This window comes from Chlamydomonas reinhardtii, chromosome 11 (assembly GCF_000002595.2).
Source record: "Chlamydomonas reinhardtii strain CC-503 cw92 mt+ chromosome 11, whole genome shotgun sequence".
Classification (NCBI taxonomy): domain Eukaryota; kingdom Viridiplantae; phylum Chlorophyta; class Chlorophyceae; order Chlamydomonadales; family Chlamydomonadaceae; genus Chlamydomonas; species Chlamydomonas reinhardtii.
In genome coordinates this window covers 3,558,175-3,584,205 of record NC_057014.1, presented here as the reverse complement: position 1 = coordinate 3,584,205, position 26,031 = coordinate 3,558,175, and the positions used below count along the sequence as shown (strand labels likewise).

At 63.9% G+C, this 26,031-nt stretch overlaps 6 protein-coding genes across 7 annotated transcripts in view; 5 read left to right on the top strand and 1 right to left on the bottom strand.

Moving 5' to 3' along the window:
* CHLRE_11g481866v5 (uncharacterized protein) overlaps positions 1 to 269 on the top strand; it is a 10,516-nt gene extending 10,247 nt beyond the window's left edge. The window contains exon 21 of the mRNA XM_043067757.1: positions 1 to 269. This exon is cut by the window's left edge and continues 1,150 nt beyond it. The gene's annotated coding sequence lies outside the window, so the exon portion shown is untranslated.
* Positions 270 to 481: 212 nt separating this feature from the next.
* CHLRE_11g481833v5 (uncharacterized protein) lies at positions 482 to 2,953 on the bottom strand. Its single transcript, XM_043067756.1, has 4 exons — positions 2,513 to 2,953; positions 2,128 to 2,326; positions 1,684 to 1,976; positions 482 to 1,607 (listed from the first exon to the last, which is right to left on the bottom strand). Exons 2-4 carry the CDS (start codon positions 2,299 to 2,301, stop codon positions 1,409 to 1,411), a joined length of 666 nt encoding a protein of 221 aa, XP_042919761.1. The 5' UTR covers positions 2,302 to 2,326; positions 2,513 to 2,953; the 3' UTR covers positions 482 to 1,408.
* Positions 2,954 to 3,083: 130 nt separating this feature from the next.
* On the top strand, positions 3,084 to 8,191 carry CHLRE_11g481800v5 (uncharacterized protein). The gene is made up of 10 exons (XM_043067755.1): positions 3,084 to 3,433; positions 3,560 to 3,745; positions 3,870 to 3,989; positions 4,137 to 4,191; positions 4,348 to 4,440; positions 4,618 to 4,734; positions 5,014 to 5,067; positions 5,228 to 5,803; positions 6,026 to 6,655; positions 6,857 to 8,191. The coding sequence occupies exons 1-10, from the start codon at positions 3,390 to 3,392 to the stop codon at positions 7,292 to 7,294; spliced, it is 2,313 nt and encodes a 770-aa protein (XP_042919760.1). The 5' UTR covers positions 3,084 to 3,389; the 3' UTR covers positions 7,295 to 8,191.
* An 82-nt stretch (positions 8,192 to 8,273) lies between these two features.
* CHLRE_11g481750v5 (uncharacterized protein) lies at positions 8,274 to 12,359 on the top strand. Its single transcript, XM_001697348.2, has 3 exons — positions 8,274 to 8,861; positions 9,059 to 9,519; positions 10,536 to 12,359. Exons 2-3 carry the CDS (start codon positions 9,132 to 9,134, stop codon positions 11,564 to 11,566), a joined length of 1,419 nt encoding a protein of 472 aa, XP_001697400.1. The 5' UTR covers positions 8,274 to 8,861; positions 9,059 to 9,131; the 3' UTR covers positions 11,567 to 12,359.
* Positions 12,360 to 13,693: 1,334 nt separating this feature from the next.
* CHLRE_11g481700v5 (uncharacterized protein) lies at positions 13,694 to 21,389 on the top strand. Of its 2 annotated transcripts, none has more exons than XM_043067753.1 (6): positions 13,694 to 14,199; positions 14,687 to 15,357; positions 15,700 to 15,774; positions 16,107 to 16,925; positions 17,159 to 19,114; positions 19,355 to 21,389. In XM_043067753.1, exons 1-6 carry the CDS (start codon positions 13,815 to 13,817, stop codon positions 20,276 to 20,278), a joined length of 4,830 nt encoding a protein of 1,609 aa, XP_042919759.1. In that variant the 5' UTR covers positions 13,694 to 13,814; the 3' UTR covers positions 20,279 to 21,389. The 2 variants fall into 2 exon arrangements, with proteins under 2 accessions (XP_042919759.1, XP_042919758.1); XM_043067754.1 differs by having other exon boundaries at positions 13,784 to 14,563.
* Positions 21,390 to 21,443: 54 nt separating this feature from the next.
* Positions 21,444 to 24,485, top strand: CHLRE_11g481650v5 (uncharacterized protein). The gene is made up of 4 exons (XM_043067752.1): positions 21,444 to 21,577; positions 21,663 to 21,790; positions 21,863 to 21,920; positions 22,133 to 24,485. Exons 1-4 carry the CDS (start codon positions 21,545 to 21,547, stop codon positions 22,475 to 22,477), a joined length of 564 nt encoding a protein of 187 aa, XP_042919757.1. The 5' UTR covers positions 21,444 to 21,544; the 3' UTR covers positions 22,478 to 24,485.
* Positions 24,486 to 26,031: the final 1,546 nt, after the last annotated feature.

Genomic DNA, 26,031 nt, shown 5'->3' with positions numbered 1-26,031 from the left:
TGATGGTTTGTGCGGGGCGTATATGAGTGTGATGCGATTCCATCCCCTTCAATACGGCGGTCCTCGCGCAACAAAAGACATGACAGGCTTATTCATCCCTCCGCCTCGCTCGTTGTGTGTCTTTGCGTTCTGCCATCGTCTCCTGGCGGTAACTTGACACAGATGCATGGCGCAATGCGGTAATGAGGTGGAGCACCGGAGGTGAGGACCGGTAGACCAGTAGGTGCGGCCATGGTCTGGTGTTTGAAGTCCATTCGGTTACTCCCGGTCCCGGTCCATCCGGTTACTCCCGCCGGCCACCGCCAGCCATCCCGTTCCCGCTGCACATGCCACCCGTCAAGCCCCATCCCCATCGACCTGCGTGTGTCCTTTCAGTGCCAAGTACCGCAGTGCCCAGACGCGGGCGGGCGGCCGCGTCCTTTGCTCACAGGGTAGAGCGAGTGCGGGGCAGCATATGAGTGATAGCTGCGGTCGGCGGTGCGGATACCGTAAATATCACCGGCATGGACCAGTGTTAGTTGACATGAAGAGTTAAACACCCGGACCTCAAGCCACTTGCCCTGTCCCATCGAACCCCGACCCCAAGCCAAGACACTAGCTAGACGTGCTCTCCATTCATTGACACAGCACGTATGCAACTATATGCAAGTCCCAGCTAGCTTCTAGGTGGACAGCACCTCGCACACTCACAGCACTGCCCCTGCACTCCTCACAAACAAAGTATATATACAAAACAACGAATACGGTAAGTCAAATGACGGGGCATGGAAGGGCGTTGCATCCGTTACATGCAAGGATACCTGTGAAACCAGCCGAATTGAAGCAATCGAACAGGATGTCCCCTATCCTTGCCTGCCGCCGTAGTCCGCATCCCCACCAACCGCACGGCACACAAACACCATCGAGGTTGGTCTTGGAGCTGATGGGAAGCATAGCAGTTGATTGTCTTCATGTACGAAGCGCGCATGCGCTGAGATGGAACGGCGATGTGGTGTTCGATTCCCAGTAGCGCCCATCGCATGCCCATTCCAGCCATGCATCACATCCGTCAATGACACACGTAACAGAACAACCAGCAGCAGCAGGTCCATTGCAATAGTTTACATACGCAAGCATGTCCCACAAGTTTGCCTCACACAGTCACTGCTACAACTGTCACGCATACTATGCCCGTATGCTGATGCGTACTTGCTCGCAGCATCAATCGGCTTGCGCTTACTTACTTGAGAATTCGCGCATTCGTGCATACGGTTGCAATTGCAGCAGGCACTCAAACACATGCCAAGTGCTGAGACTGACGGAGATGACATGGATGCATGCTCTTGGGCAAAACACAAATGTTGCAATGCTGTATGCTGTTTGCTGCTTGGTGCAATTGTTTTCTTACTGCTGCTGCTGCCGCTGTTGGTCACGCGACGGCGGTGGTTGGCGAGCGGGCGGCGGGTTCAGCCGTACCGCCCGGGGGGCGGGAGCGCGCGGCGCCACTGGCGGCGGGCGGGCGGGGCGGCGATGGGCTCGGCGGCGGCACGGCCGCGGTGGCGGTGGCATTGGCGGCTAGCAGGTGCTGGGCTTGGCGGTGGGGGGCTGGGAGGCAGTGGGCTGGGGGGCTGAGGCGACGGAGGCGCCGGGCTGGGTGGAGAGGGGCTGGGTGGAGAGGGGCTGGGTGGTAGAGGGGAGGGAGGCTATGGGCTGGGCGGCTCTGGGCTGGGCGGCGCGGGTGAACGGGATGCCGGACTGGGCGGGTGTGGCGAGGGCGGGTGTGGCGAGGGTGGATGCGGGGAGGGAGGCCAGGGCGAGGGAGGCGCGGGACTGGGCGGCTCTGGCGACAGAAGCTCGGGTGAGGGAGGAGAGGGTGGGTCCGGGCTGGAGGACTCACGACTGGGCGGCTCAGGTGGCGTTAGCGGCAGTGACGGAGATTCCAATGGAGCATGGCGCTGCGGCCAACCGCCACACCCCCGATGTCGGCACGGAGTGCCCTGCGCGCCACCAGCCACATGTGTCCGCAAAGGGTGTCAGTCACACACAGGTCTCTACAGGTCTCGGTAACCAGCAGCAGCAGCACGCCCCCTCCCCCGCGCGGCTCCCGCACCCCCTCCCCCCTTCCGCACCCCACCCCAAGCCCCGCACCTGGCCTGCTGCACGCCGTTCATGGACACGCCAGTGATGTTGCACCGCATCAGTAGCCCCTATTCGTTTCTCCACAGTGGCAGTGGCTGTGTGCTGTCCATTGCCAGGCCGCGGCGGTGTTGGAGAGCAGCACGTCGCAAAGGCCGTGGGCACGGGCGGCTCCGGCTCAGGCATTGTGAAGGGGTTGTCACTTGTCAGCCTGGGATGCGGGATGGGTATGTGGGATATGGGGCACACGGTAAGGGGAGCATGATGTGGCTGCTGGCTGGGATGGGAAGTGAGGCACGCTGCGGACTCCATTTTGCTCACCCCCCTATACTTGGGTTCCAGAATGAACTTCCCCCAAAACGAACATGCACGCCTACAACCCCACCGCCGCACCTACCTGCACCAGATTTTTTATGTAGTAGCGCGCCGCCAGCCAGCCCTCGGGGCTCACGCACGTCCGCTGGGTCTAGGGTCTAGGGGAATGACCCCTGGGGTATGACGCAGTGAGGGCGAGAAGGGGTTGCAGCCAACTCAAAGCCCCCTGCATCCTACTGCCTCAACAATTGTGGGCCTCAAGAATATGTTTGATGCTATCGGAGTGCCGAGACGTGGAGACGTTGCAACGGCGAAGGGCCGCTTCCCCAGTCGCTTACCGCACTCAGTCGGAGGAACTCGAGTGCCGGTCGCAAGCTACATTCATCACAGCTTATCATTTACACTGTATTATGTTTTTGGCGTCGACCAGGGCGTTGTCGCACCCCACCCTCGCCCCAGCTGCGCGAAAACACAGGAAAATAGTATCCTGGCCTTCATGGTTTATGTCTGTGTTGAATTTCATGCCAGGGCGTTCTCAGAGAAAACACCAGCTGCGCTCTCGAATTTGGTTCAAGATGAACCTGGATTGTCGCCGCAAGACGGCTGGCGCAGGTGCCACAATATCTTGCAATAATAAGATTTTGAATGACATTTTGACTAGCCTCAGCCAGCACCGCATTCAACACCTGCGCGGTTGCTGCTCTGCTTGTCGGCCCTGCGAGCCGTGACCGCATCACACAAAGGACATAGGCCCGCCATGCAATTGATACAACATAACTTGCGGGCCTGAGCTCTAATAGCATGGACTCGGGTCGCTGGACCATTGAGCCTCTGACTGAGCAGCGCAGCTCGAGCTGCGCTTGGCAACTATCGCCCAAGCGAACGGCGTGACCTCTAGCACCCATTGAAGCTGCCAGTCAGCGGATTTCGGCGCGCCTGCAAAGCTGGAGGGCGAAATCATGGACGCTGACCAAAATGGACAGCCACCGCTTGTTGACGCGCCGTAAGGACGGTTGTACGGTTGGGCTATAAACCTTATAGGGAGAGACGCAGAGTGAAGCTGTTCGCGGCCAGCCAGGCCGTTACTCAAACCCAAGTGGCACTTCCTCGCTGGCTCGCCATCCTCCAGGACGGTGGCACCGCCGCCTGGGATCCGGCCAATGTCCTCACCTCAGGGCTTCTCGGGTCAGATATTGGGATCGCTAGCGGACCTGCCGCCGGGCCTGCGGAGCACAACGCCGCAGCTTGGCGGGATGCCGGGGCAAACGGCGCTGCCCATGTTTCCACCGCCCGGGATGCCTCTCCCAGGAGCAAGGTAGGCGCGAGCTGGCGCATGTTTCCTGTATTACCCATACCGATCATGCAACGGCGTGCATAGATGGTGGTGATGACGGGTCTTCCCCACCGCCCCACGCCTCCGTGTCCCTCCTGCATGGCAGCACGCTGGGCCGCAAGCCGTCCGGCGGCAAGGTGCCCTCGGCGTCGTCGCTCGGCAGCGCGGCCGCCAGCGGGGCCGGGAGAAAGCAGTGCAACTGCAAGAACTCGCGGTGTCTAAAATTGTGAGTCATGCGGTGGTAAGGCCCCTGGGTTTTCTCATTAGGAAAGGCGCGGGAGGCCGGGTCACGCGCTACTGCTGTGCCCTCCATCCTCGCGGTCGCTTTCGCTTGCTACAACTTCAACACCTGACACGAACGTTTGGCATGCAGGTACTGCGAATGCTTTGCGTCCAGTCGGTATTGCGAAATGTGCAACTGCATGCAGGTAGGTGCTTTGGCACATGCCGCTCCTGGGGTTGGCCTGCGACGGGCTGGGCTGGGATTGGCCTTGTGCAGAATCCGTCTTGTCGCAAAGCCCCGGCCTGACGCATGTCCAACGCGCGCGTGTGTTGTGCCGGCCGGGCCCGCGCCCGCGGTGCAGTGCTTTAACAACCGGGAGAATGAGGCGGTGCGGCAGAGCGCTGTGGAGGCTATCATGGAGCGCAACCCCAACGCCTTCAAGCCCAAGATAACGGTAAGGGTGCCAGGCCTGATATGCGCCCTGGGGGTCCGTTTGTCAATGCCACATGCTGGCGGTTGATGTTTGGTAGCTTGTGAGGGCGGGCTTGCGTTGCGTCTGAGCTTCCAGGTTGCGTTGTCATGTAGCTGAGCGGTACGTGTGTGGTGTGTCGTCCATGCCCCGGGGTTGCAGGGGCACGAGACGCACACGCCGGTGGTGGTGGCGGCGGCGGGCGCGTCGGGGCGGCACCTCAAGGGGTGCAACTGCAAGAAGTCGTTCTGCCTCAAAAAGTACTGCGAGTGCTTCCAGGTGGGTGGGCCGGCGGAGCTTGCTGTGGAGAGGTGGTGGGGAGCTGGGGGACGCCGCATGTGCGAATGCGGAGCGGGCGGGCGGGCACCTGGGACGTTGCAAGGAGCGGACGCGCTAGGCAGCTGCTTGTAAAGGCGGGGCGTCAACCTTTGCGATTGGGAGGCGGGCTTCACCTGCCGCGATGAGCCCACAAACACTGCTTCCGCGGTTTGTGTCATACGGGGATCACGGTTCGTCATCATGTGTATGCGCGTATGTGCATGTGTGAGGTGTGCGCAGGCGGGCATCCACTGCTCCGACAACTGCAAGTGTGTGGAGTGCCGCAATTTTGAGGTGCGTAACCTACTCCGGGGAGGGGCCGAGAGGACGAACTTTATAATATCCTGCATTGGACCTGATCGCTCGCTGGAAGGAGGGAGCATTTAATTCACGTGTCTTGTCCGCTTATCTTTGTAACCTGATGTTGGTGTGCTTCTTCCCGCGTCGCTCACAGGACGGCGGCGGCACTGGCGGCAAGCGCGTGCGCTACAGCAGCGCCCCGCCGCTCGCGCCCACGCCGCCGCCCGCCTCCGCAGCCGCGTTTGGCCTAGGCCCCGCGCCCGGGCTGCTGCCGCCTTTCGGCGGCCCGCTTGGCGGCGGCTTTGGCGGCGGCCTGGGCGGCTCTGCCGGCGTGCGGTCGCCCACCCACGGCCTGGGTGTGGGCGGCGCCAGCGGCCTCAACCTGCTGCAGCAGCAGGGCGTCAACATGGGGCTGCTGGCGCCCGAGGTGGTGGGCCTGCTGACGGGCAACACGCTACCCGGCACCGCGGCCGGGCTCAGCAGCATGCTGGCGGCGGCGGCGGCGGCTGGCGGCGGCGGGCGGCCGGGCAGCGCCACCGCCGCGGCGGCAGCGGCTGCCGCGGGCGGGCTGGGCGGCTTCGGCACTCTGACCCTGGCTGGGCAGATGGGCGGCGCAGGGCAAGGGCAGCAGCAGCAGCAACAGCAGCAGCTGGGGCTGCCGCCGCTTGCGGGTGGTTCTGGCGGGGCGCTGGGGCCGGGCCTGCCGCCGCAGAGCAAGGTCGCGCAGGAGGTGAGCTCGGCTGGCTGGGGGGCTGTTTGCGGGCGGTTGCAGCTGTGACAACATGCGGCTGTGCGGGCGTTTAGGGCTAAAAATGAAAGGATGGATGCAGCTCCAGATGCCTCCGGGCCCCTGCAAAATAGACCTGCTGGACCGCATGCAGTGTATCCACACACGCAAGCGCTACAACATCATACCGCCCTGCTCCCTCTCCGCCCCTCTCCCGCCCCCCAGGTCTGCAGCACGGTGTGCGGCATGGTGAAGCTGTCCGTCATCAACGAGCTGTGCCAGCTGCTGTGGCTGGTCGCGGACGAGGAGGCGGCGGCGGCCGGCGCGGCGCCGGCCGCCAACGGAGCCGCCACGGACCCGCAGACGGCCGTGAAGGCGGAGCAGGGGGCGGGCGCAACGGACATGGACATCGACCAGCAGGGGCAGCGGGCGGAGGCGGCTGCGGGGGCGGACGCGGAGCCTGCGCCGCGCGGAGGCGAGGCGGGCGGCAGCGGCGGCCGGGATCTGTATGTGCGGCAGGAGCGCGTGGTGCTGGAGGAGTTTCTGTCCATTGTCAACAAGCTGGGGGAGACTGCAGCCAAGAAGCTGGCGACTGCGCAACAGCAGCAGCAGGGGCAGCAGCAGGGCGCAGTGGCGGCAGGCGTGACGCCGGGTGCGGCAGCGGCTGCGGCAGCAGCCGCGGGCTCGGGGCCCTTTTCGGCGACGGCGGCGCCGCAGCAGCAGCAGGGGCAGCAGGCAGGGGCGGCGCTGCAGTATGTGGTGCCGGGCGGGATGCAGCCGCTGCCGGGTGGGCCGGCCGGCACGCCACCCGCGCACTTCATTCCCGTGCTGGCACCGCCGCCGCGACCGGGGCAGGTAAGGCTGTGGGGTTGCGCGTGCTGTTGGGGGTTTGGGCGGGTAGGTTGTTGCAAGCTAGTGAAGTCGCGAACAGCTTTCCGAATCCACAAGGGCGGGGCACATAATGTACAGCTCCTCTCATGCTGCGTCGTACTTCTGTTGCAGCACCTCTTTGCTTTCCCGCCCCTTTAAAAGTGCACGTCCATCGCCCCTCACCAGGCCTCTACACCCACCGCGGCGGCGGGCCAGGCGCAGTCCTTCATCCCCACTGTCGCGGCGCCGCTGGTGGTGCCGCCCGTGCGGCCCGGCTCCCTCAGCAGCAGCGGGGGCACAGCCGCAGCCCCAACCGGAGCGACGCCGCCGCCGCCGCAAGCGGGCCCGCTGCATTCGGGCGTACCTGTCATTCTGGCGCCCTCGCGCGCGCCGCCAGCAAGCGCAGGCGTGGGGCAAGCGCAGCTGCCTCAGCAGGTGCCGTTGGCGGCGTTCGGCGATCAGCCGCAGGCGGTGGCAGCCTACGGCGCGCTGGGTGCGGCCGGTGGTGGGGCGGGGCATGGGGAGGTGCTGGGGTCAGAGACCGTGCAGGTGTCAGTGGTGATTGGCGTGGGCGATGGTTCGGCATCGGACACGCCGCCGCACCTTGAAGGCGCGCTCACGTGAGGAACGAGAGGACAGGGGGCTCCCGCGTGGGGCTCCCGGCATGACTAGTCAAAGGGCGGTGGCGATGATGACGGGGGCGGGGCAAGTTGACAGGGGAGGTGTACCGTATGCTGTTGGGTGTGCCAGGAGGGGGGCTGGCTGCGTCAAGCGCCGTGTTGGGAGCTCAGCTGCCGGGGTTTGTTAGGGAGCCAGGCGGGCGGGCGCAAAGGGAATGAGCGGGGAGGCGGCGCGCTGTGCGGGTTGTGACGCATTGCTTGCCGGTATGGCTGATGGAGGCCCTTGCAACTGGGAAGCTGCTTTGCTCTGGCAACATGAATACATGATGGCATCCCGTAAGACAATACTGAAGCGCTCATATTGCGTTCCATGCTCGCTCCATCTGGCGGCAGGAAAGACTGACTACCGGTACCGTCAAGCATGTAGGAAGCCGCGAGACGACTAGCTGGCTGCGGTAGCCAAGTACGCTTAGGCCGCACGCATGACGGCTGCTGGGGGCAGAAGCCACGGGTCTAAGTGTGTTGGGTGACGGCACGATACGAAGATGCAGTTCAGAGTAGGTATGGGGTTGTCATACGGTATCCGCGTTTCCAATTCTCGGAGTGAGGGCAGACTCTGGTGAGTGGGGAGTGTAGGGTGTGTGATGGGACAGTGGTAAGGCAAGTTGGGGAGTGTAGGGGAGTGCATACTGTTGCATACGTGCACCTTTTGCATGGTTTGGGGGATGTAAGGCCCGGGAATAACCTGATCATAGCCTTCCACCCGAGAGTGGAGAGTGGCAGGCATGCGCGGCGACGTGCTGCGTGGTTCCTCCCCTGCCCTACCCTGCTGCGCACGAACTGGCACGAGCTGCAACGCCTAGGCCCAAGGGCTCGCACACCTCTGTAAAGCTCGGGCCCTCTAATCCCATGATAACGTCTACGGTACACTGCAAGCGCCACCAATGCATTCTGATCTCGCTCCAGCGAGCTCAGAACCTCTGGTAATGTGTGACTGGTGCAACAAACATTTTCAAGCATCCAAAGTTCGCCGCGCACGGTTAGCTTCGCGGCAGGTAGCAATCAGTATAAGCATGTCGCCTTCATGTGTTTAACGCCTCATTTCGCAGAAATGCTTTGGTGAGAGGTCCAGGGTAGAAAACTTCCGCGATTTCTTTACCATCCTGGCAATGCTCCGAGCTAATTGTGCAATTGAAGGCGCCCTAACGCTAGTTGTTAAGCAACGCCGGCGCACAGTCGCCGCTACTGGCGAAAAGGCCCACGGCGGGCGCGACGTTACCGGTTGTCCCCGAAATATAAGCGTGGTACCCGCAGTGTCCAGGTACAGAGACTCGCTCTTCCCTACCCACCTTAGTAGACTCAGAACCGCGCCTGAGCAGCACCACACACCTTGGTGCTGTTTCTTTAGAGAACATCAGGTCGCGTTGGAATCGTAGAAGACCGCGCGCTGCCTACCCCATTGGCACGCGTAGATTCCTTGCCTCATAGGTCCTACGCTCTGAGTCTACTGTTAGAACAGCGTCTGCGGTATCGCAACACTGTGCGACGGCTCGACTCCCAAGCCGACTGAGGTGAACCGGGCGTTGCGCACAGCTACCTCACTAATCACTGTCGCCGGGTCCGGGTCGACCGCCCCACACCACCAAGTCTGGAGACAGGAACAGCTTAACGGGCGCATGACACAGGAGCCTCAGTTCAGTTGTGTGGCTGCTTCAACCCCGCCACTCCCCCCCCCCGCCGCTCCCCTGACTCCCCTGTTATCCCGCAGAACCAGCTCCCTCCCCTTCTCCCTCTCCCTCCGCCAACCCGAAAGCTTGAGTTCAGGCTTGCCACCTGCAAGCATGAGGTCTCAATCCAGTCGCGCCCTTGTCGGGGGCGCGCTTTTAATTCTGCTGTCCGGAGTGCTAGTGTTCGCCGCCCCTACCATGGCCGACAGTGGCCTCCGAGGACGCGCCCTTCTCCAAAAGAAGAAGGCTTCACCTTCCCCCGCACGCTCTCCTACCCCCTCCGCGACCACCACCGCCACCTCCCCCGCTCCCAAGCTGGTCTTCCCTCCCCTGTGCAACTGCGAGCGCAACCCGCGCAAGTCGCCCTTCCGCATGAGCCTGGACGACGCCGCCTCGGCTGGCGGCGTGTACTGCTTCACGATCCAGAACGTTGGCGGCTGCGACCCCAAGCAAAAGTGCTGCGACGGCACGCAGGGCGTGTCAAAGGTGGAGCTCGATGTCGGTGAGTGGCGTGCTGCATCTCCCTGGAAGGGTTGGCGTAGCTGTGGGCCCGGGAAATAGAGGGGCTTTGCGAACATGCATGCAGGGATGTATGTTGGGCATGGTTGGCTTGCCCCTTCCCCCCGAAGGGGGAGGGGCAATAGCCATTGCGGTCGCATCGAGCTCGCCGCGGGAGGCCCTCCCGCTTATGCCAGTAACCGGGAAAGTGCACCTGGCAGGCCCCGTTGCTCCAGCCAAAATGCTTGTTAAATTTAAGAAGCTGCTCACTGTATTTGTGGCGACGCATAACTTTGCAAAAACGAGTGAAATGAAACGAGTGAATTGGTGTAACGCACAAGTACCGATGCAGTGTTAGAGTGCAAGCGCAGTGTATGTTAAGTTATTTGTAAAATTTAACGAGCAGGCGCCCGGCGGTAGACGACGGAATCGGAGGCGTCGTAGGATCCGGCTCTCCGACACTTAAATGCTCGCGCAAAATACAGCGCCCCACTGATCGTACGTCTCATTCTTCATGCGCGATAATGGCTGGTACTATGCTCATGGCCCGCAGCGGAGCAGCCAGTCGCATACTCCCACGGCTGTGCCCCGATCCTCACGCCACTCTCGCCCCCCTTCCGCCCGCCGTGTCCCGGCCCCCCCCCCCCGCGATAGGCGCGCCGTGCTGATCAGATCAGCGCTAATACCATAACTACATAACTACTGAATGCGCGATCATGGATGTGCCAATGCGTTGGTCTTCCTAGAGAATCGCTGTACATACCCCCCTGCACCACCCCTCATTGGCTTGGGCTGGTGACTGCGCCCCCCCCCTCCCCCCTCTTGCACCGCGGGCGGGGCGCCTGAGGGGGGAGGGGCAAGCCGGGGTACTGCGTAGCGGTAGGGGTTTGAAAGAGGAATGGACGGATGCCAGAGACTAAGTGGCTGCTTGCGTGCAGGAAAGGGCGGCAACCCCTTCCCTCCCTCCCGTGCACTGACCCCCTCGCCCTCGCCCCATCCCGTTAATCTTTCCCCGCGCAGTTGCTTCCTGCAAGGACTCTGTTCGCAACGTGACTGTGGACGGCAAGAAGTGGTCTTACGAGTTCAACACCGCGCTTTCAGTGATCCGTATCACCAACCTGGGCAAGACGGCCTCCACCGCCGCCGGCACTGAGGTCTGCATTGCTCTGGCGCCCAAGTCGCAGTGCCCCGGCCTGGCCCAGCTGTGCAGCGCCGGTGCCGGCCTGTGCAAGTATGCGCTCTCCAACCAGGACCGCGACTGCTGCCCCGTCTCCATCCTCGGCAACGCCCCTCCCCCGCCTCCGTCGCCACAACCGCCCTCGCCCCAGCCGCCCTCGCCCTCGCCTCCTCCACCTCCCAGCCCCGCTCCCCCCTCACCTCCTCCCCCTTCGCCTCTTCCTCCTTCGCCTCCTCCGCCTCCTCCCCCGTCGCCTCCTCCCCCTCCTCCTCCTCCCCCGCCTCCCCCTCCCCCTCCTCCTCCGCCCTCGCCCTCTCCCCCTCCCCCCGAGCTGCCCCCCGCCCAGCCCGTCACCCCGGCCCGCAAGCGCCCTCCTCCCCCTGCTCCCCCTCCCCCTCCCCGCTCGGACTTCCCCTTCTGCCAGTGCCAGCGCAACGCCCGCGGCTCGCGCCTCATGACCACCGCCTCGAACAACATCACCGTTGTGAACGGCCTCACGCGCATCTGCTTCAACGTGGCTCTCAAGGACGTCTGCGAGAACCCCAACTCCAAGTGCTGCGAGTTTGAGCTCTACAAGATGGAGTTCGAGGCTGACCCGACCTGCGCCGACGCCCTCGCCTACACCACAGTCGATGGCGCCTACAAAGCCAAGTTCTTCCAGACGCGTCCCTACACAGTAATCAAGGTCACCAACATTGAAAAGCCCATCAACAAGGTTGCGGGCACCGAGGTGTGCCTGTTCATGCGCCCTCAGTGCAACTCGCTCGAGAAGCTGTGCTCGTTCCACGACGGCACCTGCACCGTCGCGCTCTTCAACAAGCCCGGCTCCAGCGCCACCAGCTGCTGCCCGCTGACGACGGTGGGGCCGCTCTAAGTGCCTCCTGATGAGCAACCGCTTCAGCCGTTACGAAATTGGCCGTACGGCATTGTTAGTCACTAGCTTTTTAGTCTGGTGTGGAGTGCTGCAGCCAAAGTGCTTTGTCCATGCAGCATGCCGCCTGCTGGCGTTGCTTGCGTAGCTAGCCCCTGCAGCCGCTGCTAGTGTTGGGCGTTGCGCGCGGTGTTTGTTGTGCGCTGGCGTGCGCGCCTATGCATGGTCGTTGGCGTACCGTAGGGCTTTGGGCAGGATGATCTTGCAAGGGTGGGTGTGAGTGGTGTGCGTGTTGCGTGTTCACAGGTTGCTGTGCAATCTTGTCAGTGTTGCCGGGACAGGTACATGTGCAGTGAGGAAGAGTTATGATTGATTGAGTTTTGAATCCTAAGGCTGCCCTTACGTTTTGTTTATGACCCTCTCGGACTGCGTGACTTGCACACGTGTCACATGTGAGAGGAAGTCTTCTACATGGCGATTCATCAGTATTGTTAGCTTGATCTGCAGCTTGAATTGACTGATGCAGCGTTGGGATGCCCGCAACAGTTACAGAGATGCTGAGAGGTGTGCTGTGTGGGCCCCTGTGCTGTTTCGGACGCTGCACAAAACGCCCGGGGGGGGGGGCCGCGCCTGGTGTGATGGGTGGGTAACTGGGCGTGATCTGCGTCAAGCTGTGCCGTTGGCTCGACTGGATGGCTGCGGAAACAGCTCTGTAGCAGAGACAAGTAGCAAGAACCTCGGGCGCCACTGGGTTGCCATCAGGACAAGTGTTCCCCGGTCAAGAGATAAAAGGGGCTGAGCCCCTCCACAGTCTGAGGCCGAACAACCTCATTGCCTGGACATAGCCGGGGTCGGTTTCCACAGGCACATAGCCAAACCAGGTGCCTAGCAATCGCGATGCCACGGCAGAGCCAACCGCAGCCAGACGCAGCACAGTTGTCAACAGCCGCACTACTTGTCATGCCGCTACGCATGCCCTGCCAGCCCCACCGCGGACCGCTACCTAGACACCAGCCGGCTGCTCAGCCTGCGCGCTTGCGCCGCTTCTTGGGCGGCGCTGCGCTCTCCTCCTCCGCGTGGCCTTTCCCGCCCCCTCCACTGCCAAGATGCGCGCACGCGCCCCCGCTGCTGCTGCCGCTGCTGCTGCCGCCGCCGCTGCCGCCGCCGCTGCCGCCGCCGTAACCGCTGCCGCCGCCGCCGCCAGTCTGCAGCGATGCAGGTCGCTTGTGCCCCAGCAGCATCTCCACCAGCGCGTGCCGGATGTTGGTTGCGGATTTGACGTCACGTCCCTGCACCGTCGGGAGGGTAGAGTGAGTGAGTCCCACTGAGCCCACGACTGAGCTGTCACCCAGCCGTCACCCAGTGAGCGAGCCACGACTGAGCCGTCACCCAGCCGTCACCCACTGAGCCTCACTGAGCCCCACTGAGCCCCACTGAGCCGTCACCCACTGAGCCGTCACGTGGGGGTGTGACAGCAGGCCGTGATGGGAAGGCGCGGTGTGCGTTTGCGTACATCAGGCGGGAGCGCTGTCACTGCTACTAACCATAGGACGCAGCACCGGCGGTTGAATACGCGTGTGTGCTAGGGGTGCTAGGTGCAGCACGTGGGAGTGTGACAGCAAGGGATGGGAAGGGCATCAGGAAAAGGCATCAGGGCGGGTTGGCGCCTTTGCGGGGCGGCGTGGCGGCGGGCAGGGTGGTGCCCAGCAGCATAAGGTAATATCGTAGCTGTTAATCGCCGTGCTCGAAAAGGCTGTGCCGGATGCGGCGGCGCGAACAGTGCTAGACGCTACGGCATGTCACCGCTGTTGTTGCTGCTGGGTGTGCAATGGGACAGTGTTAAGGCAGGTTGGTGAAGTCCCGCGCTTTTATGCGTTTGACTGCGTTCTCCCCGGGCTTCGGGTAACCCGGCCCCGCCAGGCCTCACAGACTTCCCCGCCATGCTTGTGCGGGTTGGTGAAGCAACGCGACCGCGACAACCTGCGACGCAGTTCAGCGCGATACCATGGCATCCCGCTGTACCAGGGCGGCGCGGCCTGAGACCGCCCTGCGAGCCACAGGCGCCCCTGCACGCGTGCCTGTCTATTGTTGATGCTGCCGCATTGAAGGCTGTATGAAAGGTAGGATTGTATCGAGCTCGCGGTACGATGGCATCGTGACCCGCATGGTGTATGGCACGGTGTGTGCTGGCCGCTGGCACTCTAGCCCAGCCTGCAGGGTGTGCAGAATCAAGATAACCGATAACAGCATAATGAGCACCAAGGGCCACGGGCGAGGGCCCAAGAAGCGAGCCGACCCCACCAAAAGTCGTTTCGCAGGCCTGGCAGCAAACCCGGAGCATGAGGGTCTGTCTGTTATAGGGTTTGAAGCTGGTCTCGTTCGTGATGACGAGGCTGCAGCTGTGATAGACAGCGGCGCACACTTGCAACGATGGCCCACGACCGGCTCTCGCGTGGACCGCTACGACGTCCGCCTACTGCTGGACTATGCGCCTCGAAGACCTGAAACGAAAGCCCCACAGGATGCACAGGCGCTCGCGGAGGAGCGGGAGCTTGACGAGGAGCGCTATGCGGATTTGGACCCTTCGCGCGAACACGAGCTGGCTTCATTTGACGCTCGCGGCAATGAGTCTGATGGTGAGAGCTCATGAGTTTCAACCAGGGCCAGGTTTCGGACCAGACTCAACCGAAGGGCTTCTGGAATTCCCCCGAGTTGCGCTGTGCCTTGCTCGGCGCTCGGCTCACAGTCTAAACTTGCCCCTCTGCCAGAGCTAAGCCTCGTCAGGGTGCCTGGAGCTCCAACACCGCTGGTCTGCACACGCGCGCGGACCTTCCTGTGTGTATTTGTCGCCGCAACGTGCGGGGGGAACGCCGGGCGGGGCTCGCGCCGTTCGTTCGCTCGGGCTTGTTGGGTGACTTGGCGCGCCCTCGCACTCAGGCCCGAAAATGCCCTTGTTGGCATCCTACTGCCCGCGCGCTTCGTACACTGCTGCGCCTCGTAGCGTAGACTGGACTCCCCTTGCCCCAACAACATCCCCCAGTGAACCTCCACTTGCCCGCCCGACACCCACCAACACACAGCCCTCCTCCACTCCCCCGCTCTCTATGCGTCACCATCCCACAGCCGAGCCCTCAGGTGTACACACCGAACACATCTACGGTGGCGCTCAGTACGGCGGCCCGCCTGCCGGTGACACCGCCATCGACAAGGACTGGGCACAGCTACAGCCGCCACCAGCCTTCCTGCGACCACCGCCGGCAACGCACCGCCCGGGCGGCCCCAGCAGTAGTAGCAGTGGCAGTAGCAGTAGCGGGGACGACTCTGACGGCAGTAGCAGCAGTGACTCCGAGGACAGCGGGGAGGGGCGACAGGAGGTGGGGCAGGGGGCGAGGGAGTCTGCGGGGTATGACACCGCCTACGAAGGAGGCGTGCTACTGCCGCCACCACCTCGGTCCGCCGCTGTCAGCGCCGCCGCCACCACAGACGCGGATGCAGCCGGCGGCAGCTACGCAGCTGTGCCCTTCGCTTATGGCACCGTTGCGGAGGAGGAGGAGGAGGGGGAGGAGGAGCGCGGCGGCGGTGGCGAGGGTGGCCGGCAGCAGGCAGGGCACGGCGGGCTCGGCGGGCACAGCACGGGGGGAAGCTGGCAGGGGCTGCAGCACCCAGGAGCAGGCCAACACGGGCACGAGCAACAGCAGCAGCAGCAGGAGGAGGAGCCATACGCGCCGCTGTTTGCGGTGGCAGTACCGGAGCGGCTGCGCGGCGCTCTGCCCGACAACCAGCGGCTGCATAGGGTGTGTGAGAAGGAAGGGGGGGAGGGTGATGGGCCCGAGCCCAACGAAATAGGCTCCATAGTCAAGCAATTGTGTGGGGCCTGGATGTGAAAGGGGGCTGGGTATGTGGCATATTGGGCGTTCAGTGTTTCCATCCCCGTTCCCATTGTCTCCACGCCCGTTTGTGTGATTCCTACCTTGGAATGGTGAACACAGCCCCCAAAGTCTGCACCCGTCCCCTCCCTCCATCCCGGTCGCCGCCCCCACCCCACCCCACCCCGCCTGCTGTCTACTTCGCTACGCTTCTCTGTACCAACCCTTGCAACCCCACCCCACCCCACCCCATCCCACCCGCACGCACAGCTGCTGGTGCGTACGGCACGGTTCGTGTCGGCTCAGGGCAGTGAGCAGGTGGAGGTGCTGCTGCGAGTCAAGCAGGTGCGTGCTGTGCGGCTGTTGTCCCTTGGGGTGTGTGCATGTGTGTATACAACATATGTCGGGACTACGGTCCTATGGAGGGCAAGGGAGACGAGGCGGTATCTGGCCAAAACCTGGATTGCTGGGACTGCACTGTTAGCTGCCGGAACAGTCAAGCCCAAGGCTGCGGAGACATGCGTGCGGCATGCCATGTGAGAGCCATACCGTATCAGCACTGCCGCACTACTTGACACCACCACTCAACACGTCTGCTGTCACTGACACCCCTCTACTCCTCTCCGTTAGCTTACCCCTTCTCCCACATACACACGTGTGCTTCCCACATGCGACAGGGCAACAACCCGAACTTCCGCTTCCTGTTCCCCAACCAGCGCTGTTTCCCCTACTACCGCTGGGTGGTCGAGGCACAGCCCCCAGCCGCACCCGGGCTGCAGGGAGCAGACGCGGCGGCGGCGGCGGACGTTGCCGGAGAGGCGGCGGCAGGCGCAGGGGCGGCCGCAGGGCCAGGCGCAGCAACAGCGGGGCCGGGGACTGCGGCGGCGGCGGGAGGTGCGCACACGAGCTCGGCGGTGCCCCGCATGCCGCTGCCAGTGCGCAACGCCGCGCCGGAGGCGGAAGGGAACGGCAGCAGTGCTGGTGTTGGTGCCGGTGCCGGTGCCGGTGATGGAACAGCAGCGGGAATGGTGGAAGTAGCCGAGGCGAGGAGTGCGGGGAAGCCAGACCCCAAGGCGGTAGCAGGCCCACAGGCCGGCCCCAAACCTCCGCCTCTGCCGGCGCCGGCACCCGCACCGGCGCCGGCGCCGGGTCAGGCTAGCAGCCGACGGACGGCCACGCCGCCGCCACACCCCGTCCCCACCGCCTTCACTCTGCCGCCGCGGCCGCTGCCTGTGCCGCGGCCTCCCATGCAGGTGCAGCTGCCCGCCTTCCTTTACCCTGCCTCGGTCACCTACCCGAGTCCATCCACAGCAGCAACGGTGCCAGCAACGTCCGCCGCCGCAGCCGCCGCAGTAGCCCCAACCGCCGCGCCGCCGCCAACCGACGCCGCCCCACCAACCGACGCCTCGTCCCAATCGCCACCAACCGCCACCAAGTCCATTATCGACAAGTTGGTGGCGTATGTGGCCAAGAACGGCATTGGCTTTGAAGCTGTGGTGAGGAATTTTAGTTACATTACAGGAGATAACAAAAGGGTTTGGAGAGATGTGTCCATTGGGATTGTGAGGTGGTTGGGCGGCGGTTAGACGGCGGGCGTCGTTGGCTGCTGGGCTGACGCCCGACGCTGCGTGCGCCGAATGACGCTGCCCTCTCCGCAACTGCATCCGACCCCGTGTGGCTTCACCCTGCCTGCCATGCCTGGAACCCCATCTCGCCCCCCATGCCACAGGTGCGCAAGCGCGAAGCCGCCAACCCCGCCTTCGCGGCTTTCCTGCTGCCCTGGGGCCCGCACCACGCCTACTACCGAGCCAGGCTGGAGGCGGCAGTGGGCGCCGAGGCTGTCGCCGCCGCCTGGAGCACCGGCGGCGGCGCCGGCGGCGGGGCGGCTGGCGCCAAGGCTGGCGGCGGCACGGTCGCAGCATCGCCGGAGGCGGAGGCGGAAGCGGAGGAGCGGGCCGGGGAGGGCGGCACGCCACCGCCTCCAGGCACGGAGGAAAGTGGTGCAGCAGCGGAGCAGCCACCGCCGCAAGACCAACAGCAGCAGGCGCCGCAGCCGCGCACCGGTGCAGGAGCCGGGTCAGCAGCAGAGGCGGAGGACACAGGTGCCGTGGAGGCCGGCGGCGCTGCGGGCGCAGCAGAGGCGGGGCCGGAGGCCGGGGCGGCGGGGGAGCCGGGAAAGCCCCACGGCGGCCTCGCCGCCATCACCGTGTCAGGCTGCGCGCGGCCGCCGCCCGCAGTGACGCTCAAAGCCAACCCCAAGCTCTCATCCGGCGTGCTGCCTCCCAAGCCCGCCGGCAGCAGCAAGGCCGCCGCTGCGGAGGCCGCAGGGCCGGCAGGCGCTGACGCCGATGCCCAGGGCAAGGGCGAGGGCGAGGGCGAGGCGGTGGAGGCTGGGCCGGAAGAGCAGGACGGTGCTAGGGAGCTGGCACCTTGTGCCTCATCACCCCGCCACCAGCAGCACCACCACCAGCACCACCAGCAGCAGCATCATCACCCGGACGAGCAGGGGCAGCCTGCCCACCAGGGGCCGGACCAGCGTCCGGATCCAGAGGGGCAGGTGGTCATGGTGTTTGAGCCAATGCCGCCCCTGGATGGGGAAGAAGATGACGATGACGAGGATGGCAGTGATGGTTGTGGTGGTGATGGCAAGGGCGGCAGGCGGCGGGCCGGGGCAGCAGCAGGCATGGGGCGATCCCAGTCGCAAGCTAGCCTAGGGATGGGGGTGGCGGGCGGGGCTGACAGGGCCGCCGGGTCAGGGTCCGGCGGCGGCACGAGCCCGTCGGGGTCCGGCAGTGGATCGGAATCAGGTTCCAGCTCGGATTCGGATCTGGATTCGGAAGAGGCGGACTCTGACCTGGATGAGGACGTGGAGGCCGACCGGCGGCGCGAGGAGCGGCGCTGCCAGCGGCAGGCACGGCGTCAGCAGGGCCGCGGCCGCCACCATGCACGGGCGGCTTCGGCGGAGCCGCAGGCGGGCGGCGGCGAAGCAGCGGCCGCGTCAGCGGCAGGCGGGGCTGCGGCCTTGGACCCGGAGGCAGCGGCGCGGCTGGAGGCCCGGCGGCAGGCGGCGCGGCTGCTGCTGGCAAAGGCCAAGGCGCAGCAGGAGGTGGCGGCGGCGGCGCAGCGCAGCCGGGCCATTCACCACCACCGCCACTTCTTCATGCGGGGCGCGGAGGAAGAGGAGGAGGAGGCGGAGGCCGCTGGCGCCGGGTCCGCCACTGCGGGAATGGCCGGGTCAGCTGCTGCGGCGCTGGCGCGTCGAGCCGCCGGCGGTGGCGGGGGTGCTGGCGGCGGCGGCGTGTCGGTGTCGGCGGCGGAGGTGATGGCATTGGAGCGACTGGCGGCGCGGCAGAAGGAGGCGGCGGCGGCGCTGGAGCGGGCAAAGGCGGCGGAGGAGGAGGCGCGGCGGCGGCGGGAGCTGGAGGCGGAGGCGGCGGCACTGAGGGCCGCGGAGCTGGAGCGCCACCGGCAGGAGGCGGAGGTGGCCGCGGGCGTCGCCACGACGGCGGCACCAAAGGCAGCGGCCGGCGGTAGTCGTTTTGGCCCACCGCCGCCCACTGCGCCGGCGCCGCTGCCCGTGGCGGAGTCGTCTCTGGCGGTGTTGAGGGACCTGGTGACGAAGGCGGCGGCGGCGGCGGCGGCGCACCGCGCGGCGTTCGAGGCGATGCTGCGGGACCCGTCGCAGGTGGGGTGCAAACGGAGTTATGGTGGCGCTTGGCTGCGGGTTACTGGGTGCATGCGTTGCCTCCGCGTAGGTCATCTTGCACATGAGGCATTGCGTCGCCTGCTCCATTATTGCTGGATGCGGGGTTACCTCTTCTGTTTGCATGCATGTTTTGGCTGGGCAGGCTCTCACCGCGCACTCGCTGACACTTGCTGTTGCCCTCTGCGGCCTGCGGTCTGGCACACACACACACACACACAGGTCCTCCGCACAGACCGGCACGAGGGACCTGCCAGCGAAGATGACGCCGGCCGCCGAAGCCGGCGACGCCGCCGCTCCGAGGGCGGCGGCAGCGAATCTGCAGGTGGTGATGCCAGCAGCGGCAGTGACGCCGAAGGCAGCGGCGGCGGCCGCCGCAGCCGTGGGAGCGGCAAGCGGCGGCGGAAAGACGGTGCATCGCGTTCACGATCACAGTCGCGGTCGAGAGACTTACGCAAGGGAAGCCGTCACGAAAAGCGAAGCAGGGAGCGGGAGCGAAGCAGGGAGCGGGAGGTCAAGAAGCGGGGTGGCGAGCGGGAACGCGACGACGGTGGAAACAAAAAGGCGGTCAAGGAGAAGAGCGAGCGCCGGCGTGAGAAGGAGGGGGCAGGAGTTGCTGGCAAGGAGGAGCGGAAGCGTGCGCGTGGCAGCCGCAGCAGGAGCCGGAGCCGCAGTAGGGGCAGGGATGGTGGGGAGAAGAAGGAGAGGCGGACGGAGCGGGAGAGTGAGGCGGCGCGGGGCCGGGGCAAGCGGCGAGGCAGCCGCAGCAGGAGCCGCAGCAGGAGCCGGCGGGAGGGCCGGAGTGGGCGGGAGGAGCGGAAGCAGGAGGGTGGGCACGCGTCTAAACGGAGGAGCCGCAGCAGGAGCCGCAGCACGGACCGGGGCCGGGCTGCGGGCTCGGCTCGCGGCGCCGGTGGCGTGGCTGTGGCTGCGCGGCGGGAGGGCACCGATGGGCTGTCTGTGGACAGGCCGCCCGCCGCTTCCACCGGCAAACTGGCCCCGCAGCTGCCCGGGGCAGCAGCTGCAACAGCTGGCAGCGGTGCCGCCATGGCCGCGCCGGTCGGGACAGGGGCTGCGGCGGCGGGGGGCGCGTCCGATTTGCGGTCGCGACTACGGGAGCTGCTGGCAGGGGGCGGGGGCTTGTGAGTGCCGTGAGGTCAGGGCGGGCGCAGCTGTGCGTGGAAGCAAAGCACAGGGAGTGCGGTTGTTAGCGCACTGTGGACTTTGGGGAGTCTGCGCTGATGTAAGCTCAGACCCTGCGCAGCCTCCTCCGCGTGTCACGTTCATGCATGGGTCCCAGCACCAAAAGCTGTGGCGTAAAGCATGTCCTGTACGCTCAGACACCGAGCATGCTGGCGGGTTGGCAGGATAACGCCGCAATCAGGGAGTGAACGGGTGCACCCTTGGGTGCACCTATATGAATGCGACATTACAAGGAGGGACAGTCCATTAAGCAAGGGTGCACCCATATGCTAGAGCTGGCAGCACGCGGGTACCACTCCGGCAAGTCCCTAGGGACTGCGTGTGTCCAATGCCCTAGACGAAAATATTTGCGTGTCCCATTGCACATCCCATGCTCGGCTGCAACCGTACGGCCTTTCAGGTCGCCTTCTCGTAGCTCCGCACCATAGTAGCCGCATACTACACAACTATGCTGGCGGCCTTGTCAGATGATTCCTGTGGGGTCTATGGGGTCTAATGATGACCGGCGGTGATTGAAGAATGCGGATGTTACAGAGGGGACAGTCCCAGCACCCGAAGACGCTGAGCCATCACATGCTATCAGGGCCCAACTTGACTCCACCAACCCCGACTTTGCTGCAAACCCTCCCGCGGGCAAAGTCCGTGTGACTCCGCGCACAGTGAGTCCTAGCCCGAAGAGGCCCCCAGACGAGTCCTGCGCCGAGGCAGCTGCGCCTGCCTAGGATGTTTAGTGCAACAAGGGTTTGTGGCGGTCCTCCACGCGCAGCTGACATAAGCAACGGCAACGGCGCCTGAGCGGCCTGACGTGCCCAGTATGTTACCCGCAGAGCTTAAAACCCAAATTCACCTCCGTTGGATTAGCCGCACGAACCCAAACCGCTTCGGAAAGTCGCATGTCGGCGGCTTCCGGAATGCTGTTGCCCGCAGTTCAGTGGGGCGAGCTAGGCGCCTGGAATGGAGCAATGCAGAGCGTAAAGCACAAGTGTTAGGGCTCGCACCTTTATGCACCCACGGGAGCGCGAGCACGGGACGCAATGAGGATTCAAATCCCCGGAAGAAATTGTCCAGACTGCCCGCTGACCTTCCCAAAACAATACCACCTGCGCCTCTTCCTTCTTCCTAGCACTGAACTGGCACTAAAACGTGAAGGCTTGAATCTGACGGCACCCGCTTGCATCGGGCAATTTCTCGCCGCGCCTTATGGACACGATGGCTCCCTCTCGAGATGATATTTCGCAGTCGGTGAGCACAAGCCACATGTGCCTGGCGTGCCCGGAGGTGCCCTCAGAACCCTAAGCCTGAGTCAATTCCGCCCCAATCCTTGCAGAGGGCCTCGTGTTTGGTGGCGCCACGCCCGCGTAAAGGCAGCGCATGTAGCGCTGGCAGCGCCAGTGGCCGCCAAGTAGAAGCGAGCCAGCCGGAGCAGGCCAGCCAGCGCTCGCGGCTCACTTCGAGGTGCGCTTCAAAGGAAGGAACTTTGCGTTGGCGGTCGACTGACACCCCCAATATTTCACCCTGGTGCTGCAGCTTGCAAGCGATGGCGACTGGCGGCGAGCAGCTCGGGGAACTGGAGCTTATCTTGCAGGTATGCGTTGGGCGAGTGCGCAAACCCCAGACGATCAACAGCGAACCTTTTTCCAGGGCCGCCGGCTAGCTTCCCCTCATTTCTTGTACTGGATATGCAAAATGCTTTTAATGAATGGAGGCCTTGGCCTGCGAACGTTCTGTGTGCGGGCGTTCTCCAGCGCATTCCACCTACTTCACTTTTCCTGGTTTGCTTTTCTCGTCGTCTCGCAGGGCCAGCCGCCGGACGTGCCCAACACATTCCTGGGGGTATCACCGCCCGTTCGCAGCGGGTGCTACGGCGGCGCGGCCAACCCGATGCAGCACGACTCTTCCTGGACCAGCTGCTCGCTGTCGGCCTCCAGCTCAAATCTGCAGGCCCTGCGCGAGCTGGACTCGCAGCACTCGTTCCTGCGCTCGCTCAACGGCGACTACCGGCTGCTGCTGGCGCCGGACGCACGCGGGTTCGCAAGCAGCAGCGAGGAGGTCGGCCCGCGCCCGGCTGCGCCCGCGCCGCCCCAGGAGCGGACACACCTGCTGCCCTTCACGTGTCGGGCTCAGTACTTTGCTGTGCGGTAATGCCGCACGGCGGACAACCTAGGCGCCACTCCAGCGCGGCTGGAGTGGCAGCAGCGGCTTGGGGCGCCGTCTGGGCTGGCGTGCCGTGGCATCGAGCCAGGCAGCAGCCAGCCCAAATAAAGGCTCCAGCGGGATGATGCGCACTGCTGCAGTGAGCAGACATCCCACAATGTACATCAGCATCTTGGCGAGTGCGCGCCGTGTACAAGCGGCCACAGCTGCTAACTGCGCAGCGCGCCTGCAGCGTGGCGGTGGGGCGCGGGCCCGCGCGCTGTCGTGATGCATGCGACTGCTGCAATGACTTTTCTCGAAGAGCCGTCGGCGCGCGAATCAATAGCTAGTGGTGGAGGGCGGAGGTGGGCGAGCGGAGAGCTGCTGCTTCAGCGGCGGCGGGGCGAGGCTACGCATGTGGCACGCCTTCGGATGCGCCGGCTGGCCTTGCTCGGCCAGCTGGGCGAGGCAGGAAGGCGTTTGCCTGGCACTGCGCAGCTGCCGCCGCGGCAGTGGGTCTCTAGCTGCCTACCTACACAGCCGTCACCCGCCCAGCTAATCGGGGTTCAGCGCATGGCGGCTCGGCCTTGGCTATTGGACGGCGGCGGTGCGGCCCAAACGGGTAGCAGTTGAGGTTGACGGTTCTGCAGGGCGTGCCGCGTATCTGTGAACATAGGCGCAATATCATGACCGGCACACCTCTTGGGTGTACAGACACCAGCTTGTATGGCCCTCAGAGCAGGTGCCATAGGAAATCTGCATGGATAGTACCATGGGTCCAGCTGCCTCATACAAGGAGTGATGATCTCTGCAGCATCGCAAACAGATTTCGGTCCGGTTTGGGTGTGTGTATGCTTATGCAACGGCGCGTGTATTGTGGGGTGCATTAACTACAACGGAAAGGCGTATCTGCTCTGTCCGCACCCAACAGTGCTCTAGGGACGGGCGTTATGCCATTTTCTATTGCTGGACACCACATCTGCGTCGTCTAAAATGTTGATCGCAGCGGCATGCAAAAAGAGTTGAGAGGCAGTCCGTGCCGTGGCACGTCCCCGGAAATGTTTTCGGACGTCTTGTTTTTGTTACGGTATGCGCTTGCAGTAGTGTGGGATGGGTGTGGCCCCTTGTGTCGTCCGATCGCTACACTCCGTCGTCGTGAGTTGGGACGGGGTTGGGAGCGGGACTGGGGCAGCCACGCAACAACTTGCTCGTGGAGGATGTACCGCCTGTGTATCGGGGGATGGCTCGCCATGTGGCTGCCTGAGTGGCATGGGGCGTGGGTGCGCGGCGTGAGCCTCCTGTACGCTGTGGCCCAGTAATGCTGCATCGGCACGTGTATCAGTAGGTCGGCTGAGAGGCCGTGGGCTTGCATGGAAGCGCTCGCGTGCCGCCTTGCTGTGTATGCGGCATGCGACCATGTGTGTGCCCCTAGCAGTTCAGAGCGCGGGAGCTTGGGCGAGTTTGGGCCGGGCGTGCGTGGCGCAGGCCTTGCATAACGGGGGTCCGTGTGTTTGTTTAGTATGAATGTGGCTCGTGCTGTCTCTGGCGTGGACTGGATGTATTTGGTTGGACTGAAGATGCCGTCTTGATCAAGCGATAATGTGGCGCGAATGAAAGTGCGCACATGACACATACGTGACGAGCGCCCGAACCGCCGGAGCTCTAGCGCAACATACAGGAATGCGACAGCGTACACGAGAGTGGTTGAAGATGTTAGCGCGTGCGGGTGTGCTGGTTCGCGTGGACATGTGTCGGTGTTTCTGCAACGCGTGTGTGCGTGGAACGGGAGCGAGCACGAGGGGCGTATCCGCAGGCTGTCCCTCCGGCATGGATGTTGGTGCGAGAGACGCTAGGTGAGAGCATGTCCTCGCCCTACGGGAGTTGACACACAATCTTTATCCAACACTGCAGAAGGCTAAGAGCTGGTGTGGAGCGCATTGCCACATCTGAAGGACTGTTGAGGGGCGAGGCATGGCAAACCGAACAGGCCACCCGTCGCCTGTAAACAATACACGGGTCATTTCTCCAAGCCAGGCCGCCCCGCCCCTATGAACAGCTGCATGTGGCTCGTGAAGCCAACAGCCTATTACTGCCATACGCCTATCCAGCTTGCGCTCATCGCAGTCCGATGACGCTGCCTGCAACCTCACAGCCGCGCATGCTTCAGCTGCAGCTGTCTAAGGAGATGGGGTGGTGAGGGACCGTACCATACGAGATGCTTCAGCGATCCAGGGGGGGGGGGTAGTTTCGACTGGGAAAGGCCCCATATTCTAAAACGAAAGAGCTTCACGAGAGGACTCCAAATCCACTTTCAGAGTTTCAATCAGGGTAGTAATTGCAAAGTTATGGGCCCTCAAAGTTCAGGGTCGGTCGTCGGGGCTGGGGGTCCCCAAGGTTTCGTCACGCGGATGTGGGTGGGACTGCCAGATTTCGTCTCTGCGCCCTAAACGCCCCTCTAAACGCTCCGCCCATTAGCACAAGCACTAGCACACATTAGCATGCGCATACTAAAGCATTTGTAGAACGTTTGGCCTCTGGAAAGCGGCCGCATGTCCGTCCACATCGGCATCGCAGTAGCGTAGAGCCCCACTCGAGCGTCTCTCACTGGTGTCATGGAGACTATGCGAACTGATGCTAATGTGTAACGGCCAAGGCTTCGTGTGGGTCATGGCGACAAGGCTGCCGCCGGCCATCGAGCGTGACATGAATCCCGGGATTCTTCACATGATCCGGGGAGAAAGTCGACCAATCTCTTCCGGCACACGATCCCAAACATCATATGTACAGCGCAACTGTAAGCTTAAGCGCACGCCCCGGTAGTCTGACAGAAGGGTTGGTGGTCGGCCATGGACACATGGACATGTGGGGCATGGCTGCCAGTCAAGTTGTGCCTCCAGCTGAACCGGAGGTTTACAAATGTAGAGCTCGCCAAGAGCAGTCGATTGACACCGACCTGGCTAAAATCCAAAGGGTTTTGAGGGGGTTTTGAGGGGTCGGTCGGTCGGTCCGGAGGGGGGGTCGGGAGGTTTTGGGACATGGGGTCTGGAGGTTTAGTTCGTACCCCCCCCCCCCCCTGAGCGATCCTTGCAATCAGCAGCTGCTGATCCCGGCCGGCCGCCACCCAGTGGCCGTGCGGCACTGAAGTCAAGGCCCGCAGCAACACGTGCTGCCCCGTCATCCCAAGCCTGCGTGAGGCCCACCACTCGTCGTGCAACTCGGGTTCCCGCTTCTGCCTTGCCGCGCCCTGTTTTGGCGCCTGCCTGCCATACCGTACTGTGTCCGGACATTACTTTGCTGCATGCATACCGTACTTTCTGTGGGGCCCTTCAACGCTCATCCGTGGACGCTGGCCGCCTGCCTGCAGGTGCGCTGCACCCTTGCATCGAAGGTGTGGCGTTGCGGTGCGGCGTCTGGTGCTACCGCCTGGCCCCTGCCCGGCCGGGAGCCCGGAGCTTGAGGAATGCGCATCAGAAATACCAGCCTGCCATCAAGTCAGCGATGTCTCGGTACAGCAACTCCGGCGTTATACCAGCCGGCAGCCGCGCCTTTGCCTTGACGTTGCA

What these genes read in the sequence shown, in the direction of transcription:
- CHLRE_11g481800v5 (XM_043067755.1), top strand. Translation starts at nt 3,390, where the DNA reads ATGGACGCTGACCAAAATGGACAGCCACCGCTTGTTGACGCGCC. An exon ending in AACTCGCGGTGTCTAAAATT is followed by an intron (nt 3,990 to 4,136) that starts GTGAGTCATGCG and finishes TTTGGCATGCAG; the next exon opens with GTACTGCGAATGCTTTGCGT. An exon ending in CCTTCAAGCCCAAGATAACG is followed by an intron (nt 4,441 to 4,617) that starts GTAAGGGTGCCA and finishes CCGGGGTTGCAG; the next exon opens with GGGCACGAGACGCACACGCC.
- CHLRE_11g481650v5 (XM_043067752.1), top strand. Translation starts at nt 21,545, where the DNA reads ATGGCTCCCTCTCGAGATGATATTTCGCAGTCG. An exon ending in GAGATGATATTTCGCAGTCG is followed by an intron (nt 21,578 to 21,662) that starts GTGAGCACAAGC and finishes CAATCCTTGCAG; the next exon opens with AGGGCCTCGTGTTTGGTGGC. An exon ending in AACTGGAGCTTATCTTGCAG is followed by an intron (nt 21,921 to 22,132) that starts GTATGCGTTGGG and finishes GTCGTCTCGCAG; the next exon opens with GGCCAGCCGCCGGACGTGCC.
- CHLRE_11g481833v5 (XM_043067756.1), bottom strand. Translation starts at nt 2,301, where the DNA reads ATGCCTGAGCCGGAGCCGCCCGTGCCCACGGCCTTTGCGACGTGCTGC. An exon ending in AACGGCGTGCAGCAGGCCAG is followed by an intron (nt 1,977 to 2,127) that starts GTGCGGGGCTTG and finishes GGTGGCGCGCAG; the next exon opens with GGCACTCCGTGCCGACATCG. An exon ending in CCAGAGCCGCCCAGCCCATA is followed by an intron (nt 1,608 to 1,683) that starts GCCTCCCTCCCC and finishes CCGTCGCCTCAG; the next exon opens with CCCCCCAGCCCACTGCCTCC.
- CHLRE_11g481750v5 (XM_001697348.2), top strand. Translation starts at nt 9,132, where the DNA reads ATGAGGTCTCAATCCAGTCGCGCCCTTGTCGGGGGCGCGCTTTTAATT. An exon ending in AAAGGTGGAGCTCGATGTCG is followed by an intron (nt 9,520 to 10,535) that starts GTGAGTGGCGTG and finishes TTCCCCGCGCAG; the next exon opens with TTGCTTCCTGCAAGGACTCT.
- CHLRE_11g481700v5 (XM_043067753.1), top strand. Translation starts at nt 13,815, where the DNA reads ATGAGCACCAAGGGCCACGGGCGAGGGCCCAAGAAGCGAGCCGACCCC. An exon ending in TCGCGGCAATGAGTCTGATG is followed by an intron (nt 14,200 to 14,686) that starts GTGAGAGCTCAT and finishes ACCATCCCACAG; the next exon opens with CCGAGCCCTCAGGTGTACAC. An exon ending in ACAACCAGCGGCTGCATAGG is followed by an intron (nt 15,358 to 15,699) that starts GTGTGTGAGAAG and finishes CCGCACGCACAG; the next exon opens with CTGCTGGTGCGTACGGCACG.